The 23,793-nt window shown below is 37.5% G+C and overlaps 1 protein-coding gene across 1 annotated transcript in view; it reads right to left on the reverse strand.

The window, feature by feature from the left end:
• GTF2F2 (general transcription factor IIF subunit 2) overlaps positions 1 to 23,793 on the reverse strand; it is a 155,680-nt gene that overhangs the window by 31,580 nt on the left and 100,307 nt on the right. Inside the window, exon 6 of the mRNA XM_039254380.1 lies at positions 919 to 1,018. Within this exon, the coding sequence (XP_039110311.1) occupies positions 919 to 1,018 (100 nt within the window). The remainder of the gene's footprint in view (positions 1 to 918; positions 1,019 to 23,793) is intronic.

Here is a 23,793-nt window from a genome sequence, read left to right on the forward strand (position 1 = left end):
TGTGCAACCTCAAGCTAACATCTCAGTGTGTTAGTTACCTTCTGTTAAGTATGAAGACCAATATGTTATTATGAATCACTCAGAACAGTGCCTGGTACATAACATGCATACAATATGTTTGTATATAACATAACATAATATAACACATATAGTATATGCAAGATATATTTTAATAAAAATGGTTTAAAAACATATACCGGCAGTCCTCACTTTCCATGGTAGTGTGAGACCATAAAAATGCCTATGAAAGTTGAAACTGTGCAAAGCAATCCTTTTTGTTTTTATAATTTTTTAAAGTTTATTTTTATTTGAGAGTGAGGCAGGGAGGAAGCAGGGGAGGGACAGATAGACAGAGACAGATTACCAAGCAGGCTCTGCACTGCAGCACAGAGCCCGATGTGGGGCTTAAACCCACAAACCATGAGGCCATGACCTGAGTTAAGTCGAGAATCAGATGCTTAACCAAGTGGGCCACCCAGGCACTCTGAAACTATGCAAAGCAATTTTAATAATCAATGGGAAAAATTACCATTGTTGCAAACTTAAAATTTCTTGTTAATACATAAAAATTTCCATTTATAAAGGTATGGAAAAATGGGGGAAAAAATCAAACTAATATTTAAGTAGATTGTAATTTAAAACATTGGAAACACTGAAAAATGAAGTGTTTTATTTCTTTGAAAAATTTATCAAGAGTAGTTTCAATAGTAGTTGTCGTCTTCTCATTATTTTACTTAGGATACAGAGTGAACATCTTCTCCATGCTGGGCAAACTGTCATATTCCTTCCTCAGTCTAGATAACCCAAGCACCTAATAGCAGGTACACGACTGCTAAGGTCCTTTTAAAACCTAAGAGTCTACAAAACTTAAGAGAAGAATAAAGATATAACAGAATGAAGAAAGACATGAAGACTTACATTGTACTGATGATTAGCAACAGGTTTATAATTGGTTGTTACAACTTTGTCCAGCTGTTGTGACAACCTTACAGGTTTGGAAGATTCTTCTATTTGCAACCTGAAAAAAAGAAGGCATTATTAACAAACTTATTTATTAGAGGGAAACCTGAAGAGTTATTCCTATAATTCTTCTTACTCAAGAACACTTAATATATAAAAAAGTAACCTCAGAGGATACACTAAGCCTTAATATAATCCTTCAAAAACACACTGAATGTGTATGACAGTAATGCACAAACCAGAACATAAGCTAAACACATAAATTTATCTCATAATTCTCCAACTTGCTTCTAATTTTACACTGTACAGTCAAGTCTGAACTACTAACGCCAAAGAAGCTAATCAGTTTTAAATTTCTGGGGGAAAAAAATCTACCTGTAAAAATGAACTATCTTAATTACATGGCATTAAACTAATCAAGCTATTAATTCAAAATTCTATTCACTTGATAAGAGATAAAGATAATATGTTGACACTCAGGTCTAATGATTGCTTTATTAGACAGCACAGATATGGAACATTTCCATCATCAAAGACACTTCTCTTTAATAGAACTGGCAAAAAACTATTGCAGACCTTCATCTAAATTAAATTATAACTCAAAATACCACTTTTTGGAAAAGCTATACACAAATGACTTTAAATCCTCTTGTTTAATAGAACAGGGACTAAAAATAATTTTCATTTAAAATGTATTTAAAAACACAACTCGCAGTATAAAAAGTACCTGTTTTTATAAAACACTTATTACTTTATTCCTTGCATGAACTTAGTATCTATTTGCGTCTGCCCTTTTTTAAGGTATGTAACACCTAATTACTCAGAAGAATTTAGATTTATACCAACTGCATTTTTAAATGTAAATTTATAAATATTATAGGTTTTGATTTTACTATGATTCCCAAACTCAATATAGTAATTCCTGTGTTGAAACACACATATTCAAATTCTACCAGTTATTTCTAAATCTCAGCATGGAGCATAGAGCCCAAGGTGGAGCTTGAACTCATAACCCTGGATCCAGACCTGAGTTGAGGGGGACCTGGGTGGCTCAGTCAGTTGAGCATCTGACTCTTGACTTCAGCTCAGGTCATGATTCCAGGGTCATGGGATCAAGCCCCGCGTCAGGCTCCGCACTGGGCATGGAGTCTGTTTAAGATTCTTTCTTTCTCGGTTCCTCCGTCCCTCTCCCCTACTTTCATGCTCTAAAATAAAAACCAAAAAAGACCTGAGCTGAGATCAAAAGTTGGATGTTTAACCCACTGAGCCACTCAAGCACCCACTCAAGCCACCTCAGTGGCTTAACCCACTGAGCCACTCAAGCCACTCAATCATAAAATGGTTATTTTATGAAACATAAGAAAAGTACTCGAGAAATGTCATTAGAAACTTACTGTATATGTAACCATAAATCATACATACAATGTTACTTTGCTTTTCATGAGCCAAATATACTTTCTATGAACCAGGAAGAAAGTACTAGCTAGAAGTCTAGAAGGGGGATGTCTACCCAAAGATGGACTTGGACTTCTACTCCTTCAGTGGCCTCTTAACTGCTCTTGGACAAAGCACCAGCTCTTTCAAATGACTTCATGTCCCTCTGGGATCTAGTCCCTGCTTATCTCTCCAGCTTTATCCACATTCTCCCACATCTGTACAGACTGCAGCTTTGCCATGACCAGAATTTAGTGGAAGCTTCTTGCTGATAATCATCCAGCAAGTGTTTACTGGGTGCCTATCTCTGCCGGGCACCGGGTTAGAGGCTGGGAAGGTAGCAGTAAAGAAAAGACTTGCTCTAATGGAAGACCAACATTAAACAAATGCTTACCTATAACTCATTAACTGCAGTACTAAAATGGAGCAGGGGACTGGTATTATGACAACTGACTGCATGATGCTATGAAGTAAATATTAACCCCAATGTGTGCACTTGAGAGTAAACTAGAGCAGGACTGCTCATGCTTTCAAGAGGTGAGGCAAGGGGCACTTGAGTGGCTCAGTCAGTTGAGCATCCAACTTTAGCTCAGGTCATGATCTAACAGCCTGTGAGTTAGTTCAAGCCCCACGTCAGGCTCTGTGCTGACAGCTCAGAGCCTGGAGCCTGCTTTGGATCTGTGTCTCCCTCTCTCTCTGCCCCTCCCCTACTCATGCTCAGTCTCTCTCTCTTTCAAAAACAAAAAAAACAAAACAAAAAAAAGAGGTGAGGCAAAAAGACTGAGTGGAAATGACTCCTCTAAGCTGAGAAGATGTCTCAAAGTGACTAAGAAAAAAGTGATTGCACACAAGTGTAGGAATGTTTACAGGGGTTAGAACTAAGAATGTATGACTCCTTGGGGGAAAACAAATAATCAAGTAGCAGCCTATTTCCGAAAACCTTTGTGTTCTAATCTTAGCCCTACCCTTACCGGAATCAGTTCTCAGGGCTTTGGCCTCTGTTAAATGGTAATCTATCTGTTATACTGCCACTAAATTGTCTTCCTTGTTTCAATCATCGCACTCCATAATTTGATCTTATGAGACATTCAAGGAGGGAGGCATGTACTAGCTCCTTCCTCCCACATTAAATGATTGTTCCCATTACTTCACAATTTGAAAATTCCTTGGGGTTTCAGTTTGTTTAGGTAAGTGTGTCTTTATAAGTGGTAACTTATTCCTGTCATACTCTTACACTTGAATTTATTTGCAGGCACTGCATCCTGATTCAGGTTCAGGTGACATACTTCCCTTTCAATTCTAGCACAAAAGCTCTAAAAGCCAATGCTGTCATCCACAGAGGGTCATGACATTTTTATCCTCAAAGTATTTCATCTCTTAAATATAGAAAGGAAAACAGTGAATTAACTTTTTAAAAATAAAGAACTCATATAAAAACTTAACCTTCTTATTATGTATTTAAAACGTCAACTTCAAGGGTTTTGTTTTAATTAAAAGAGGGTATCTTGTGATTCAAGACTCAAAACATGAATCTAGGGACTGAAAATGTAACATATTTTTAAAGAACTAAGGCTTAAAATACTTTAATAAACCTGAATACTTTAAAATACGTTGGCAGGTTTCTTACCTAACACAAATAAATTCATCTAACATTATCTCATGAAGTGTCAAAACAATTTGCAACTCCATTTCACCACTGAACAATGTCCTTAATTAAACATCACAGACCTCAATATGCCTTCAAAGTCTTGGTTTATCTGGGTTTGCACAAAATAACATAATTTGGAAATATTTGGTTTGTAAAGCTGAACAGCAAAGTACACACAAAGGTTGTGGGCTGGACTGAGAGCAAACTAAAAGCTACACAGACCCGGAGATTTAAAAAAAAAAAATGGGTCTTAACTTTTTCAGGAAAATTTTAAATATGGTGTTATTTTCAAGAAACTGTAATGAAACTGTGATCATTTCGATGCAGCCAGGTCTTGTTATACCTTTGCTTTATAAACCATTAAAAAAATACGTAGTGGTAATTACTACCAACGCTTCAGGACAATTTTGAATACAGTACTTCCATTCTTAGAAAGCTCGAATGATTACTAGTCTTTCTGGAATTATTAGCTAAAGAGCCAGTTTTATCTCTTATTTCTTACTATCAAAGTAAGAGCTTGAGATACTAACAAAACAGTAATAACTATCACAAGTAATACTGAACATCTAAAGAGCATTTACTACGGACTGGAAAGAGTGTTAAAAGCTTTATCTAGATCACCTCCATCTCACTGTTTCTTCATAGTATGCAAAAATAGAGAAACCCTTTGCTACTAATGTTTTTCCTTTTTCTTTTTTTAAACTTTTTAAAATGTTTGTTTATTTTTAAGAGAAAGTGAGAGCAGGGGAGAGGCAGAGAGAGAGGGGGAGACATAAAACCCAAAGCAGACTCCAGGCTCCATGGGTCAGCCCCAATGCAGGGCTCAGACCCATGAACTGTGATATCATGACCCAAGCCAAAGTCGGTGCTTAACTGAGTGAGCTACCCAGGTGCTCCTGCTTATGCTTTTCCTTTTATATGCTTTTCCTTTTAATCGGATACTCTAGTCACTATTTGAGTACAGACAAAAAGTAGAAATACATGAGTGGGGGAAAAAAGGGTACCTAAGCAGGGACCATTTACTACTTCTCAATACATGACCAAAAACTAGCTACTGTTTCTATGTTAGAAGTGAAATTATCCTAAACTTTAATGCATGGTGAGAGACAAAAATACTTCTATTTCATTCCCTAAGATCTTTTCATTTTAGGTGTGCTTGGGTGGCTCAGTTGGTTAAGTGTCCAAGTCTTGATCTTGGCTCAGGTCATGATCTCATGGTTTATAGAAAGAAGCCCTACACTGGGCTCTGTGCTGATAGTGTGCAGCCAGCTTGGAATTCTCTCTCCCTCTCTCTGCATCTCTCTCTCAAAATAAACAAACATTAAAACAAAAAAAGAAGCCCTTTTCATTTTATTTCCCTTCCTCCAACTCCAGTGAAGGTAAAAAGCCTAAATAATTTGGTAGAGTTCCCAGGAGTGTGGGCAAAAGCTTATATATCAAAAAGGTTGACCAGTATTTATAACTCAATATTCAAAAGAGCAACAAAGAACTATCATTTGTATTCAGATTCATGCCAGTAATTCGCATTAAAAAAATTAGAGAATAAAATCAAACCTCTGGCATATATATGCAAGACCTTGAACAATGCTTAGTCAGAAAGAATGTACCATATCATGTATGATATGGTAGGGTTTGAAGCCAGACTCTGATCATAAGTTCCAGTCCTATCACCTGGTATGACCTTGGACAAGTTAGTCAACCTCTTTGACACTTCGTAATCTTGTGGGGAAAACTGAGGATTATAAAAAAAAGAAATAAGGGAGATAATCTGTATAAAACACTTGGTGGATAGCCTGCCCCAGAGTATGCATTCAGTACACGATAGCTATTACTGTAATTACTGTTACTAATCAAGTAATCACATTGAACAGAAATGTATGGGAGGTCCTTTATTTATTCCAATAGGGTAATTTGGCTACATCAGATTAAAAGCACTTTCTTTGATCTCCTCTGATGTTTTCAAGGATAAGAAAATTTCTTCCTAAATGCCATGTAATGGCTCACAGAAGTCTTAATTAAAAAACTTATTAGGAGTGCTCAGTGCTTATTGGTTTTGGCTCATGTCATGATCTCATGGCTCCTGAGTTTGAGCCCCATACCTGACTGAGCTGACAGTGCAGAACCTGCTTGGGATTCTCTCTGTCTCTCTCACAAAAGAAATACACATTTGAAAAATAAAACAAAAAATAAAAAAACTAATTATAACTTAACCGCAGCATCAAAAGACATAAAAATATGGTAGCTTACAGTTTTGGGTAACTATGCATCTGACTTTAAAAATTGACTGAATTATTAGATGTAGTCAAGTATTTTTGGAATTCATCTTTATAGGACACTCAAATCAATGTCTCATATATGACTTTCAACCAGAAGTGATTAGAACATGTATCTAAGTTTAACAAAAGTAGAAAACTATATTTGAGTAGAACATCTCTAAGTTATACAGATAACTCATAACCATTCTTCAACTAACAGTCTCAAAAATCATCTTTCCCTGTCTTCGTCATCATATTAAAATACGATTCAAGGAGGTTTTATAATATTCTTCCCAGAGGAAAGGGCCACCTTTAGAAAAACCAGAAGGTGGGTGCAAATGGCTGGAATAACTGTTTTATTCCTCACCTTCCCTTCATTGTGTCTCTGTTGGCTAGGATCCCTGTTTGTTTTACCTCCTCGACCTTTTTAGTTGGTTTTCTCCATATTTTCTATCTAGAGACCATTTCAAATACATTATTTTACCTCAAGGACCAAACAGGCTAATGCCTCAGGAAACATTAAACAATAACCCTTAGGCCCTTTTCTACCCTGTAACCCCTAAGAGTTCATTTAGATTTTCATATCTGAAAGAATGCTTTGCCCAACACTTACCTACAATGACCCTCACAAATTTTTGTGTATGCATTTAGAAATCTTCCTGAAACCACCATTTTACTCATGCAATTTGGCTTTCCCCATCCAATTTCTTCTCCCAGATTACTTTGAAAAACAGAACGTGAGTTTTGCCTAAGTACTAATTCTAGAGAGTTCTGTTGTTTAAAAGCTCCCACTCAGCTAAGTAATGGACTTTAGCCTTCTGCTTTCCCGCATTTTCCCCACGTACAACCAGAGTCCACGGACTCCCACAATGACGTATGACTCAGAGGAATGACTGGATGAGAGAGCTGCAGGCCAAGTAGTCACCGTGGCATTCAATGTGATATACTGGGGACTGCCAAGCCCTTGAATATTCTCCAATCACATCATACACACCTTGACTGAAAATAGTTAAAAAAATGAAGTGTTTAATTAATAGGATGCAAATTTCCTTCTTTTCATTAAAGATCAAAATGTATTCATTAATTTAAGGCTGTAATGTTTTTAAGAGCTTCAAGTCTCACACAGGTTTTACTAAAGTGGATAAAATTCTTTACAAACTAAAAGAAAGGGGCACCTGGCTGGCTCAGTTAGTTAAGCCTCCAACTCTTGATTTTGGTTCAGGTCATGATCTCATGGTTGACGAGATAGAGCGCTGCAGTAGGATCTGTGCAGACAGAATGAAGCTTGCCTGGGATTCTCTCCCTGCCTCCCTTCTGCCCAAACTCCACTCACACACATGTGCATGCTCTCTCTTAAAATGAGTAAGCTTTAAAAAAAAAAAAAAAAAACCAAAAAAAAAAAGGGCAGTCTTTACGGAGGTCAGTTTATTTAAAAAAAAAGATCAAAAACTAAAAGAAAAATAGGAATTACCATTAATAAAAGCAATTCAGCTTCATAACAGAAAAACTAATAATGCTTTTATGTTCACCATTTTGATAAAGTGCTGAGAATAATTATTACACTAAGATTTTCTATTTTCACAATTTTATCTGTTCATGTTGCCAGTCCTCTCAGGAGACATTCAACTCCAACCACTATTTTGAAATCTCCCCAACCTGCTTCTCCACTGGCTGACAAATAGGCTTCTGGTTTGGTATTATTTGGTGGGGAATTCTACAACACTGACAGAAAGTTACCTGTCCATAATGCAAATTTTCTTTTACATAAAACCTATGGATAGATTCACTAAGAACGAAGTCTATCATTTTATGGGTATAATGCATTTTTTTCTTGCTATTAATAGAAGGAGAAAAGCATTATAGAAATGTCTTAATCTGGTTTTTCAAAGTACATAAAAAACTACCTGGTTCAGTGCAAACCTAGGATTTTTACAGCTGGTCTCAGTACAAAGACAACAACTTGCATACAGGAAAAGGGTTTCTAAACAACATGGGAGTGAAAACAGTCCTGATGCTTCATGGATTTAGACTCTACGCGTTATTTTATTTGCACTGTTAGCTCTACTTGAAAGCAGCTTCATCTGAGTCACTTATTTCATAACCTGTAATTCCTACAAACTATTAGGGATATCAGGCTATTCTTCATGTAGCTCTGGTTAGTCACAGAATGACTACTATTACGGGCCCAAAACAAATGTATAAAAATGTCTTCTGCATCATCAACATGCATGGATGATACAAATTATTATATAGGCTACTTATGGCCATGATGTTTATTTGCGAGAGATGCACAAAATCCATTGCTTTTGATATGATAAGCTGGGTAATTTATCTTTGTAAATGTCACTGTGGCAAATCTCTTTGATGAGGGGAAATATCAGGAAAAAGGATGATGAAATGAATACCAGTAAGAAATCATAATAAACTACTATATGATTTTTTCCAGTTGTGGTAATGGTTTTATAGAAGCTCTCTTCTCCAGTTCCCTCTAGTGTTGCTATCTGAAAGCTAGCTCTGTCCACAGAACAGCCCGAGGTAACACTCCCAAATGGCAACCAACCCTACGACTTTGGTTTCCTAGCACTATGTTAGGCAGGAACAAATGAAAAAATATGTATGTATGTACATATATGAACATATATATTTGCATGAACACATTTTAAAACACACCCATGTTATGTTTCTCCCAGCTCAATATTTAGAGCCAAGAAAGAAATTAATAGGATCTGAGCTTGCTGTATTTTTATACAGATCAAAATGAGACTATAGATGACTAAAGGGAAGTGGGCGTCTGTGGGCTTAATTCATACACGAAGTAGGGGTTAAAGTATGGAGTATGTTTGACAAACGCAATTTAGATGTGAAATGAACTTGGTGGTTTAAGTGAGCCTTTACATATTTTATAACAGATTGCACAGCAACAATCTTTACATCACGTAAGATTAAATCAGATTCTTGGAACTGTGAACTCTATCACCACAAACAAGCTACACTATTTTCTCCAAATAATGTATATTAGAGAATGTGTATTTTCTGTAAGGTGCATGTTCATAGTATGTGATTTCTGAAGGAAACACATTTTAAAATGAAAATAAATTTATGTAACTGTTACTTTAAGTAGTGACTAAAGGAACTTAGCACCCAAGATTATCAAGCAGCCCCAACTGCTAACCTTCTGATCAATTTCTTTGACTCCTAAAATATTTAGGTTAGGGATTAAATAAGCTGCTTATGGTGACAGAAGCAATGTTTCTCTAGCCAGCAACTGTGATATATACTGCAAGTATGAATCACTCTTCCAAATTAAAATTTCTATGATCCTATGACTACATGATGGGTGCCAACAAAATACACCAGTGGGATCAAACAACTTCTATTCAGCAAATTTAAAAATTCAATTCTGCAAAATTCCAGTTGCCTCTACGTAGAAATCAGAATTATTAGCTGCATATCATGTCAAGCTGTAGGAAACTACCCAAGCGTACACTACCCAAGACACTGTTGCTATGGTGACTAAGCAAATATAGCAAATGGCTACTTCATTAGCGACTCCATAAATGCTGGAGTAATAGATGGGAAATGTCTGACAGTATGTGGCCACCGATGTGTGCTGAGACTCAGAGAGAATTTTTGAAAAGAAAAGGTAAATTTCAATATGATATTTTAGCAACTTCTGGAAAAATTAAGAAGAGAGATTCTGGTGCTAATTAAAACCAAATCAAGCCAGGGGGGAAAAATTACAGAAGGAACAGGAAGGCTCAAGGGAGAGTGCTCCATTTCGTATCAGCTGCTGTGACGCGGATATTGATATTAGAGACTGCAAGTCATTTGGACTGTCCTTTAGGACAGCAAAGCAAGGAAGGACTCCCCATTGATTCACTGTAGCAGACTTTCCACTGTGAATGGGGTTTCAGGCCATATGGTCTCACTTTCTCTTCATCAAGAGGATAAATAGAGGGGTTGAAAGAAGAATTCTGCACATGCTTCAACTTTTAAGAATTCATACTACTCTTACTCCAACTTCATAAAAACAAAGGCTATAAAACTAAAATAAAAAAACAAACCCAAATGCTTTTTTCTCCCCTCATAAATTTACACTAGCACTAAAAACGTTTGGTTGACATTAACTTATATATGGACTAACAAAATATATGCTTATATTTTAGTATCTATTGCTTGTTATTAGTCATGCTGACACACTATTAGTTATAAAATTGTCAGTTATGTTATACAATCATGTTAGTTATACAAATGATTCTAGTTACACTGTGACTTTTTTTTTTTTACAGTTTGTTTTCATTTATCTTGAGAGAGAGCATGTGTGTACGCTCCACATTAGGATCTTCTGATGACACATTGCCACAAAAATAAAGTCCTAGTTGGTTAAGTGTCTGACTCTTGATTCCGGCTCAGGTCATGATCTCATGGCTATGAGATCAAGTGTCAAGTCCTCTGTGTTGACAGCACAGAGCCTGCTGGAGATTCTCTCTCTTTCTCTGTTTTTCTCTGCCTCTCTCCTGTTCTCTCTCAAATTAAATAAATAAACATTAAAAAAAAAAAAGTCCTAGTTCAAAGTAAGGTATTATATATAATTTTAAGACATTTAGCTAGTTATGTATAGCGCATTGTTATGAACAATTACAGCAGCTCATAAATTTACACTGCCACTAAGATGGACAAGTACATTGGCAATATTGGCTCAAGTTATTTTATCTTATTTTAGCAAAACTACCATTACAAGTAAAAAAGCAATATACAAAACTGTCTGACTTCTATTAAATACTAAATGCTATGCTTGCTTTTGTCTTGCTTTACTCAGTATAAACACCAGAGTGTAAAAGCCATACCTATTAAGTACCTCAATTTGTCTTCCCAAATTTCTATTCGGATCTTCTAATCCTCGGAACTTGGGCACAATACACCACAATAGACTCTTCTCTTACTTTCTACCTGAATGGCTTTTTCATCAGCATTGCTTAAGATATACAAATGCATATTAGAATTACCTTTCTTACCATATTCAAGCACCTAACCTCACACATATTGCCATTATTAAACTTTTACTACAATTTAAAAAAAAAACAAAAATTTTTACTACAATTTATTAATGTATCTATCTTACCCCCTTGTCAAATTGTAGAGTTCAAAATAGTACTTAATTAGGTGTTCTATTCCTATTTTTTCTTAAATGTTTATTTATTTTTGAGAGAGCGAGTGAGCACAAGTGGGGGAAAGGCAGAGAGAGGGAGACAGGATCTGAAGTTGGTTCTGCACTGACAGCAGAGAACCCGATGTGGGGCTCAAACTGGTGAACCCTAAGATCATGACCTGAGTCGAAGTCAAGAGCTAGACACTTAACCGACTGAGTTATCCAGGTGCCCCTATTCTATATCTAAAATAAAGAGATGACCAAAAAAAATTCCATACATCATCATGTTTGCTCTTCTGACCAGATTCCTTTCTGCCAACAGCTCTCAAACATTTCTCTCACCTTCAACATTTTGATGTTTATACATAAATCTCTTTCTCACCCCATCTTCATTCTTCATTGCACTGTATTATAAACAATACCTCCAATTTCTTCTAAATATATATGTTTATACTATCTTCTCACCAGCCACCTTCCAACCGCAACAAAAGCCTCTATTTCAACATGATTATCACATCGCTACCACCTTTCAACAGATTGTCAGCGGCAAGTCACACTGTATACAAATGCCTGTTCTTAATTAACGGAGAAGACAAACGGATGAAGAGGTAATAACAACTTACGGTAGAAGGTGCAATGGAGAGATGAGTAAAGCACACGGGGAAGATGGGGCAACTGCCTAGAGGGGTAGGGAAAGGCTTTTCTGGGGATGTGAAGGCCTAGTGAGGAGTCTGCTGTACAAAGTGGGGCAGACAGAAGGTGACAAATTCCAAGAATGGAGAGGGTGGGGGAGGGTGAGAGAGGAAGTAAGGGAGGGAGAAGAAGGAGGGAAGGCAGAAAGGGGAGAGAAGGGAGGGAGGGATGGGAGAAGAGGTGAAAAATAAGTGGTAAAAAAGACTTGTCAGGTTACCGAAGCTCTTCTACACCAAACTAAGCTATTAGCAGTCGTGTCAAAACAGGGTGACCACAGGAAAGGGCTCACTTTATTTATTATTATTATTTATTAACATTTATTTATTTTTGAGAGACAGAGACAGAGCATGAGTGGGAAGGAGCAGAGAGAGAGGGAGACACAGAATCTACAGCAGGCTCCGGGATCTGAGTTCCAAGCTGTGAACTGTCAGCACAGAGCCTGATGTGGGGCTCGAACTCACAAACCATGAGAGATCATGACCTGGCCTGAAGTCAGATGCTTAACTGAGTGAGTCACCCAGGCACCCTAGGAAAGGGCTCACTTTAAAATGAAAATTAACTCTGACCACAATAAGGAGAATGAGCCAGGATAAGGAGAGAGGGATGTCAGGGAGAACAATAAACAAGGGATGAAGAGAAGCTACACAGTACCAGTGAGTGGAGAGGCAGAATGGTATGTGAATACAGTAGGTATTCATTTGATGCTGAATTCCAGAGAGTTCTGGAGACCTAATACAAGCAAGGCCCAGAAGCAGGTACTGTGGAAGAAACCAAAATGAAAAAGCTACGAGCTGGTGGAATGGGCAAGACAAATACCCAACCAAAAGAGCTTCTCGAACTTCAAGGACTCCTCACTATTCCTGGAATTTGTCACCTTCTTTGAAACCCTTCACTCCCAGTTTGCCTAGCAAACTCTGCCCTGGGCTACGCCTCCCAAGCAAAGCAACCCCTTACTCCTCAAGTGAGTGGTGGTTGCTCCATTCCTCATCCTTTACTCACCACTCTCTGGCAACTCTCACTAGACTACAGTACTCCCACAGCCAGCTAAAGCCAGTGCTGCAAGCGCTACAAGCGTGTGGTGTTCAAGAAGGAAAACAATCCAATATGTTACTCAGTTCCAGTCCATCTAATACATTCAGAGTGTCTATGACTGTCAGGGACTATGCTAACTACTGATCTAGTCTACTGAATATCAGAAACTATTCTAGAAATCTTCAATGAAAGCAAACAAAGGCAAGACTATCAGAGAGGAAACTTAACTCAAGAAAAGTCTGCTATATATATTATGTTTATTTTTTGAGAGAGAGAGAGAGAGAGAGAGAGAGAGAGAGAATATCCCAAGCAGGCTCCATGCCCAGTGCAAAGCCCAATGAGGGGCTTGATCTCACAACTATGAGATCATGACCTGGGCTGAAGAGTTGGTCACTTAACTGAGTGACACAACCAGGTGCTTCTGGGTGTTAAGTTTTCACAAAGACATATGTCTGTGCAACTGTGTGATACTTGTTTTTTAAAAAAATGCCCAGCAATACCTATCAGAACAATACCAGCACTCTTCACAGAGCTAGAACAAACAATCCTAAAATTTGTATGGAACCAGAAAAAACCCCAAATAGCCAAAGCAATCTTAAAAAAGAAAACCAAAGTTGGAGGCATCATAATCCCAGACTTCAAGCTGTATTACAAAGCTGTAATCAAGACTGTATGCTACTAGCACAAAAACAGACACACAGATCAATGAAACAGAATAGAGAACCCAGAAATGGACCCACAAAAGTATGGCCATCTAATTTTTGACAAAGCAGGAAAGAATATCCAGTGGAATAAAGACAGTCTCTTCAGCAAATGGTGCTGGGAAAACTGGACAGAGACATGCAGAAAAATGAACCTGGACAACTTTGTTACACCATACACAAAAATAAACCCAAAATGGATGAAAGACCTAAATGTAAGACAGGAAACCATCAAAATCCTGGAGGAGAAAGTAGGCAGAAGCCTCTCTGACCTTAGCCACAACAACTTCTGAGACAAGGGAAACAAAAGCAAAAATGAACTACTGGGACCTCATCAAGATACCAAACCTTCTGCATGGCCAAGGAAACAATCAGCAAAACTAAAAGGCATGGTTCTCTCTGCTGTCAGCACAGAGCCCATTTTGGATCCTCTGTCACCCCCCATCTCCCTCTGCCTCTTCTCTGCTTGTGCTCTCACTGTCTCTGTCTCTCTCAAGAATAAAAATTTAGAAAAGAAAGAAAAGTAAAACTGCCCAACCTTACAACCTAGGTTCCTCAATGCTCAATTTTGTTTTTTCCATGAAAGAATCAGTAAGCCCAAACTGGATATATTTTTTAAAAGTTATTGTCTACCTCTGATCAATAATCTCAGGAACTTAAAGACACATAAGTTTTATTTTATGTTTTTAATAGAATAACAACTATGGATATGTCCATTTATAGAATACACTTCTAAATTTCATATGCTACTTTTTAAAATGTCAGTATACATTTGCAAACAATATAGTCATATCCTTAAACAAAAAAGAGAAAAATTTGATAATGACAGACTAGAAACAGTGCAAATATACAAAAGTAGATTTCCTATATTGCAGCTATGTAACATTTTTTATAAGATTTCTATTATAGGTAAACTCTACTCCAAACGTGGAGCTCAAACTCAAACTCACAACCCTGAGATAAAGAGTCTCATGCTCCACTGACTGAGTCAGCCAGGCGCCCCAGACACATAATATTTTTTATTTTTATTTATTTTAATGTTTTTTAAAAAATTTATTTCTGAGAGAGAGGGAGAGAGAGAGAGAAAGAGAGCGAGGGCACGAGCGAGCAAGCGAGCAGGGGAGGGTCACAAGGAGAGGGAGACACAGAATCTGAAACAGGCTCCAGGCTCTAAGCTAACTGTCAGCACAGAGCCTGACGCAGGGCTCAAACCCATAAACCATGAGATCATGACCTGAGCCAAAGGTGGATGCTTAACCAACTGAGGCACCTAGGTGCCCCCATAATATTTTTTAAAGAAGCATTTGCCATAGCAACAAAATATAAATACACAGGGCAACCTTTATGAAAAATGTTCAACCTTCTATGAAGAAAACTAAAAATTATTACTAAAAGATATAAAAGAAGGTTTGAATAAATGGAGAAGACAATTGTGTTTGTGAACAGGAAGATTAACTATGCGAAGAAGCTGATTCTCCCCAAATAACAGGCTTAAAATTAAAAAAAAAAACAAAAAACAAAAAACAAACCTCTTCACTGGAATTTTTTCAGCTTGGGAAACAAATTCTAAAATTAACATGAAAGAACAAATGAGTAAGACAAATTCAGAAAAATTTTTGAAAGAACAATAATGCAGGTCATGATATTCTAGGCATTAACATATATTACTAAGCCACAATAATTAAAATGGCACCTTTCTGATATAAAACTAGAACAATGAAGTAGAAACAGCTTATGATGTGTAAAAATGAAGTTTATGATAAAGTGGTGTCACAAACTTCTGAAGAAGGAAGAGTTAACTCAAAGTGCTTAGCAGAGGAAAAGCTCCACCCTCTATTATATAATGATAGAGCTGTCAAAAAGAGGAGGTATCTATAGTGAAACAGAAATCAATAGTATACATTTAGACCTAAGGTAACAGCATAACTTTTCAAATTTATTTTGGATTAGGTAATGCAGTCACATGATATAAAAACTGGTAAGGCACAAAAGTAATACATGATTAAAAGTAAGTCTCCTCCACACATCTAGATCTTTCTCTCTGGAGGCAACCACTGACAATGATTTCTTGGGCATTTGATGACATTTCATTTTTAAAGAAGTTGGGAGGAAATGTTTTGCCTTTGCTCTACCTGTCAAATAACCACAGCCTCTTTGAGACAGCTTGCCATAGGGCAATGTTATTCTTATGGAAAAGATTAATTTGTTGGTGGGTTATTTTTTTAAAAAGTGTTTTATTTATTTCTGAGACAGAGACAGCATGAGCAAGGGAGGGTCAGAGAGAGAGGGAGACACAGAATCTGAAACAGGCACCAGGCTCTGAGCTAGCTGTCAGCACAGAGCCCGATGCAGGGCCTGAACCCACAGACCATGAGATCATGACCTGAGCTGAAGTCGGACGCTTAACTGACTGAGCCACCCAGGCACCTCCTGGTGGGTTATTTAAGAGATAATAAATTAGCATGCTTAGATTTAATTGTAGTTTCCAGTCCTTTCATCTCAACATAAAGGTAATAAGTAGAAACATAAGCCAATGATTTAAAAAATACTTTTGAAATAGTTTACAGATGAAATAGCAATCAGGTTAAATACAGCATTATACTGTTTTTGTCCATGTTATTTGAAAAAGTCCTTATCTACCAAACTAGAATTTCTTAAAATGTGTTCTGAGGACCATTACATCAGAATCATCAGGCTGCCTGTTAACAGTGCTTATTTCTAGTCCTAACTCAAAACTTAGGAGTCAAAAATTCTAGGGGCTAGGCCCAACATTTTTAATGAAGTTCTCAGGTGATCTACATACACATGCTTAAGTTTAAGAAAGACTAGGTACTGGGGCGCCTGGTGGCTCAGTAGGTTGAGTGAATGACTCTTGATTTTAGCTCAGGTCATGATCCCAGGATCATGGGATCAAGCCCCGCATCGGGCTCTGCAATGAGTGTGGAGACTGCTTGGGATTCTCTCTCTCTCCCTCTGCTCCCGCTCTCTCTAAAATAAAATAATATAAATAAATAAAATAAAATAATAGGGGCACCTGGGTGACTCAGTCAGCCAAGTGTCTGATTTCCGCTCGGGTTGTGATCTCGTGGTTTGTGGGTTCAAGCACCATGTTGGGCTCTCTGTATTTAGCACAGGGCCCTCTGGATCCTCTGTCCACCCCTCCTTTGCTCGTGAGCATATGCATACACACTCTCTCTCTCAAAAATAATAAATACATATTAAAAAATAAAATAATGATAATAAAAAGACTGGGTACTATTTAAAGCCATTACCACAGAAACCCTGTCTTTCTTATTCATTGTAGGCATAGTGCCTAGCACAAGGCCTGACAAAGAAGGTATCCCAGAATATATGGTGAAGGTTTAATGAATGTATGTTGGGACTGACTATAGAACACCTCGCTATGTTATTAACACTCAACTGATTCTGAAACTGCATGCTTCATCAATGACAGAAATTTGAATAAAGAGCAGAGAAACAAGCTTCGGCAATCAACAGCTTAAATAGAGTTCATTTAGTTGCATGACTCAGTTTCATAGCAAAGCACTTGCAAAGATGTCAGGGAATTTAATTAGCAATACTTTATTATATATCTGAGTTTGACACAGATGTTACAAGTGTATAATATTAACAAGGACCAAGTGACCCAAGGAAAAGTACCAAAATGAGATATTCTACATATTTTCTATGTAGTAAGTAGTGACATTTGCCCTAACCAGAACTAAGAAAGAAGCAAAAAAGAGCATCTCAGCAACCAAAACAGATGTCACAAGGCCAAGCATGACAGCTTTGGGCACTTGACTCACAGGCAAGCCCATTAGACCTGCACTCAGAGTCTATTCAGTCTACTTTGGCACACATTATTCATTTTAATAGAATTTTAAAACTGGTTTCCTAGCTCACAGGAAATTAAAAACACTAAATCAGAATCAAGAGAGGGGCTGCAAGAGATAGTACACCATCAACATGACAAAATGAGAGCTGTTAAAAGGGGAGTGAAGAACTATATAAAATAACAAAAAGAACTCACAAAGCCTACTACTCTGTGGCCCTCTTATGAAAGAGTAAATAACCCTTCTCTTTTTGACAGGATCTGAAGACATCTACTATAGTATAACTCAAAAACAGGTGCTCAAAAGAAAAATTAAGTTAAAGAGAAGGGCTAAATTATGATCCCAATAAACTGTATATGAGGTATGGATGCAGGGATAATAGGTAACATTTCAGAAAAATTTCCATTAATTAAAGCTTGTTTAAAGCTACGAACTTTAAAAAAGAATTGAGTAGTAGCTAGTTGGAAAACTGAACTATTAGAAAAAAAGCATTCCTCTAGAGTTCCAGAAAGGAAAAAGACACTACTATACCAAACCAACAAGAGGTAATTTTCAAAACAACATGTTCTTGAAAAAAAAAATTCAGTTATTTGTTTGATCAAACAACTTCTTTGTTGATGTGGTTAGTAATATTATTTTCTGTATTCTAATGGTGACTGAATGACAGTGACAGTTTATGTTCTCGATACGTTCTGTATATACACGGTCACTCAGTCACCATTAGAATCCACCTGGGGATTACTGATGGAAAAGTCATGGTGCTGCTTTCTATAAATTATGCTCATTTTGAAAGATATTTTTTATCATTTAAAAAGAAGTATCTAAAGTATATATTATAAAAAAGAGCACTACTGAAAGGCACTAAAGATAACACAAACAGAAGTATAAACTCCTAGTAATTTAATGAGCTGCAATAAAACGCCATATGGCATTCAATGTAATTATGTAATAAGCACTGTAAATTCTGTGAACAATAGCATTTGGCCATCACCACACCCACCCTCTCCAAAATTGGTGTGTGTACCAGACAGTACTGGTAAACAACAGATTTGTAAATTAATTTTAAATATTTCACATTCATGTTAGCTTCATAAAGTGTATATGTGTGTGAGTGATTCTTCCAGAACAAGTCCATTATTTTGGGTTGTGCATTAAAGTTTTAAAAGCTAGAAGACAGAGTATATAGTTCATGAAGCAGACTTAGTATTTTTCTTTTTGAAATCACAGAATGCTGCATATCAAAGAACAAATTATCTACTGTGAGCAACTATCTCAAGGGCAGGAAAAACGTCTTATTAACCCTTTGTTCCTGAGTGTGTGGTCCATAATAGGTACTCAGTGTCTACTGAATGAATAGGTTTACATATTGTAAAGTTTGAGCTGTGAACCTTTGGTATTATGATGTAAAATACTAATGGGGGTGGGGGAACTCTACTCACTCCAGAGTATAAACTTCAGTTCGTTCGTTCGTTCGTTCATTCGTTCGTTCGTTCCTCCCTTCCTCCCTCCCCCCTCTATTTAAATTTACATCCAAGTTAGTTAGCATGTAGTGTAATAATGATTTGAGTAGAATCCAGTGATTCATCCCCTACATATAACACCCAGTGCTCATCCCAACAAGTGTTCTCCTTAATGCCCCTTGCCCATTTAGCCATCCTACCACCCACAACCCCTCCAGCAACCCTCAGTTTGTTCTCAAAAAGTCTCTTATGTTTTGTCCCCCTGCCTGTTTTTATGTTATTTTTGCTTCCCTTCCCTTATGTCTATCTGTTGTGTGTGTTACATTCCACATATGAGGGAAGTCATATGATATTCGTCTTTCTCTAATTTTGCTTACCATAATATACTCTAGTTCCATCCACGTTGTTGCAAATGGCAAGATTTTTCTTTTTGATTGCTGAATAATACTCCATTGCATACACACACGCGCACACACACACATATATACCACATCTTTATGCATTCATCTGTCAATGAACATTTGGACTCTTTCCACACTTTGCCTAATGCTGACAGCATTGCTATAAACATTGGGGTGCATGTGCCCCTTCAAAACAGCACATCTGTATCCTCTGTATAAATAGCTAGTAGTGCAACTGCTGGGTCGTAAGGTAGTTCTATTTTTTATTTTTTGAGCAACCTCCATACTGTTTTCCAGAGTGGCTGTACCAGTTTGCATTCCCACCAGCCAGGCAAAAGAATGTCTTTCTCCACATCTTCACCCACATCTGTTGTTGCCTGAGTTGTTAATGTTAGCCATTCTGACTGGTATGAGGTGGTATCTCACCGTGCTTTTGATCTGTATTTCCCTGATGATGAGTGATGTTGAGCATTTTTTCATGTGTCAGTGTCTTCTTTGGAGAAGTGTCTATTAAAGTCTTTGGCCCATTTCTTCATTGTATTATTTGTTTTTTGGGTGTTGAGTTTGATAAGTTCTTTATAGATTTTGGGTACTAACTCTTTATCTGATATGTCATTTGCAAATATCTCCTCCCATTCCCTCAGTTGTCTTTTAGTTTTGCTGATTGTTTCCTTTGCTGTGCACAAGCTTTTTATCTTGATGAGGTCCCCAATGTGTCATTTTTGCTTTTGTTTCCCTTGCCTCTGGAGACATGGTGAGTAAGAAGTTGCTGCAGCAGAGGTCCAAGAGGATTTTGCCTGCTTTCTCCTCGAGGATTTTGACGGCTTCCTGTCTTAGGCTTAGGTCTTTCATCCATTTTGGGTTTATTTTTGTGTATGGTATAAGTGGTCTAGGTTCATTTTTCTGCATGTCGCTGTCCAGTTTTCCCAGCACCACTTGCTGAAAAGACTGCCTTTATTCCATTGAATATTCTTTCCTGCTTTGTCAAAGATTAGATGGCCATACTTTTGTGGGTCCATTTCTGGGTTCTCTATTCTGTTCCACTGATCTGTGTGTCTGTTTCTGTGCCAGTAGCATACAGTCTTGATGATTATAGCTTTGTAATACACCCTAGACTCTGGAATTGTGATGCCTGCAGCTTTGGTTTTCTTTTTTAAGATTGCTTTGGCTATTTGGGGTTTTTTCTGGTTCCATACAAATTTTAGGATTGTTTGTTCTAGCTCTGTGAAGAGTGCTGGTGTTATTTTGATAGGGATTGCACTGAACATGTAGATTGCTTGAGTAGTATTGACATTTTAGCAATATTTATTCTTCCAATCCAGGAACATGGAATATTTCTCCATTTTTTGGTGTCTTCTTAGATTTCTTTCATAAGCTTTCTATAGTTTTCAGTGTATAGATTTTTCACCTCTTTGGTTAGGTTTATCCCTAGGTATTTTTAAATTTCAGTTTCAACAAGCAATAGCATCTTTAATGTACTGTCCAAATACAATACATGTAAGTATGTGTCATAACAAAAGTGTGCCATTTAAAAAAAATTTTCCTTTAATGTTTACTTTTGAGAGAGAGAAAGAGAAAGAGAGAGCGAGTGCATGAGGGCGCGCAAGAGCGCACAAGCGGGGAGGGGCAAAGAAAGAGACATACAGAATCTGAAGCAGGGTCCAGGCTCTGAGCTGTCAGCACAGAGCCTGACGCGGAGCTTGAACTGATGAACCAGGAGATCATAACCTGAGCCGAAGTCGGACACTCAACCGACTGAGCCAGTCAGGCGCCCCCAAAATGTGGCATTTTAAAGAGAAAATAATTTGATATTTAAATTAACCTTGGAATACCTGTAAGTTAAATATAAATAATTCAATTTTATGAGACTTCAACAAATAAAAGTTTGTTAAAATTTAACAAAGGAAAAATAAACCGATTACAGATAAATCTCTAAGAGGCTCAAAGAATTATAAAAAAACATTAATTCATGAAACATTTATTGATCCTTATCAAATGACAGGCACCGGCTAGATGACAAGAGTAAGTCAATAAGTAATAATTAATAATTAAGAAAAATAGTGCCTCACAGTAATAAGTGCTAAAAATATAAGAAAACTGAATAATGGCGTGGCATGTAACTAGGCCGTGGTGGTGGGGAGACAGCTATATTATTTCACCCATGAGTGGTGAGGAGAGGCCTATCTGGAAAGGTGGCATAGAGCCTGAGGACTGCCTGATGGAAAGGAGGCTAAGACCTGGTGAAAAACTTGTGCTTATACTGAAAGATGGGACTTGTTCTTGTTCTGAGGGACAAAGAAGGGGCCATTCTGGCTGCTGCCTAGTTCATGAGAACAGGAGTGTGGTGGGAGAGGAGGATGAGGAAGGTTCAAGGTCAGAGCACATAAAGCTCAGAAGGCAGATCATACAGGATCTGTACTTTCTAAGTACAGGGGAGTGGTACGGCGCCATCCATGCTAACGACTACTATGTGAGGAATGGCCCATAGGGGGAAGCAGGGAGCCACTAGTTAGAAGGCTACTGTAGTAGTAGAGCCAGTTGCAAAGGCAGGAGCACTTAGAAGGGTCTTACACTTGATTTAATGCAATGTTGTCACTGTTTTTGAAATTCTTCCTTTCTCAACAAGGGACTGTGGAATTTTGTTTTGCAACAGGCCCTACAAATTATTTAGTTGATCTAAAATACAGGTAACTAAGGCAGCTTAGACGTGTATAGTAGCAGGAGTGATAAGTAGGGCAATGAGTATAGAGCTGGTACAGCTGACAGAGCCTGAAGACAGTTTAGATGTGTCTTGTCAAGAAAAGAGGACTGAATCATGGATAACTCCTGGGTTGTTTTTGTTTTACCTAAATGAGTGAAAACGGGGAAGACTGGGAAAAGAACTGCCTTAAGCGTGGGAAGGTGGGTAACAATCAAGAATTCAATCTCAGGGATGTGAGGTTAAGAGGCCTATCACGCATCCAAAGGGAGCTTTCAAGTGAACTGTTGGGAATATATGGGTATGAAGGCCCGAAAAGAGGTTTTGAACCGGATACACAACTTCCAGAGTTGTGGTGTATATATTCTTAATGTGGATGGGATCACTTAGCAACACAGAAGAGATAGAGTTCAAGAGGCAAGGAGAAGCTACAGAGACTATGAAGACAAGAGGAAAATTAAAGAGGGTCACAGTAACCAAGGGGGGAGAACGTGCTAAGGACAGAGCCCTGAAGGACAATCTGATAACTTCCTTCAGAGTGAAATATGCTCAATCTGTGACACATTGGTTCATCTACCTGTTCAACCTAACACTGCAATACCCTATAATCAGCCCTTTGTCTACTCAATCATACCAGGCTGATTTACTATGTTTCCTCAAACACTCCTATTGATTTATCCCAGATTGTGATATGCCTGTTCCTCCTAGAATCTCTCCCTCCTGTTCTTTATCTATTCAAAGCCTATGATTGTTTTCCCTGACTTCATCAAATCAGCATATTCAGAAACTTGGTATTTAATATCTGTGTCAGCTTCCTATGTTGTATATAATAATATACTACCCTAAATTATTATTTAATACACATCTATGAACCATTTCCCAAAACAGATAAGCTCTAGTTCCCTTTTAATGTTACACTGTGTAGTATACATCAGATGTAATATACATCTGTCATATATATCTGTAACAGATTAATATATACCTGTTGAACAAATGAGTAATAAACAACACCTTGAAGCTATGAAATATGAGGAAGTAACAAGTAGATAAATCAACCTGGCATGTAACAGCTTAAAAAGAAATGATTCATTATGATCTAAGTCCTGGGCAGCCTGTGAGACAAAAGGCATAAAACCTAAATCTCATACCTTTCATTCTCTCTTCATTCAACAAGTATTTATTACACACCTACTAGGTGCCAGGCACTCTTCCAGTTATTAGATACACCATCCAATAAAGTAGACAAAAAGTCCTGCCATCAGGGAGCTACATTTTAGTGGAAAAACCATTCACTGGCATGTTATGTTTTGCATGAGCTTATTAAGCCCTCACCTTCCTCTCCTATTTTCCCCACATGCCTACTATTTTTCAGTTTGAGAAGTTTTTGCCTGAACATTATTTTTTTATTATTAGCATTAATTCCATCCTTTCAGTTTTTCTCAAATATATCACACATTACAAGAGAAGGGTTTTATACATTCTGAGGCCCTCAATGTTGTAAAAAAATCACTACATGGTATATGACCACT

Source organism: Hyaena hyaena, unplaced genomic scaffold (genome assembly GCF_003009895.1).
Source record: "Hyaena hyaena isolate Hyena2069 unplaced genomic scaffold, ASM300989v1 scaffold_483, whole genome shotgun sequence".
Lineage (NCBI taxonomy): Eukaryota > Metazoa > Chordata > Mammalia > Carnivora > Hyaenidae > Hyaena > Hyaena hyaena.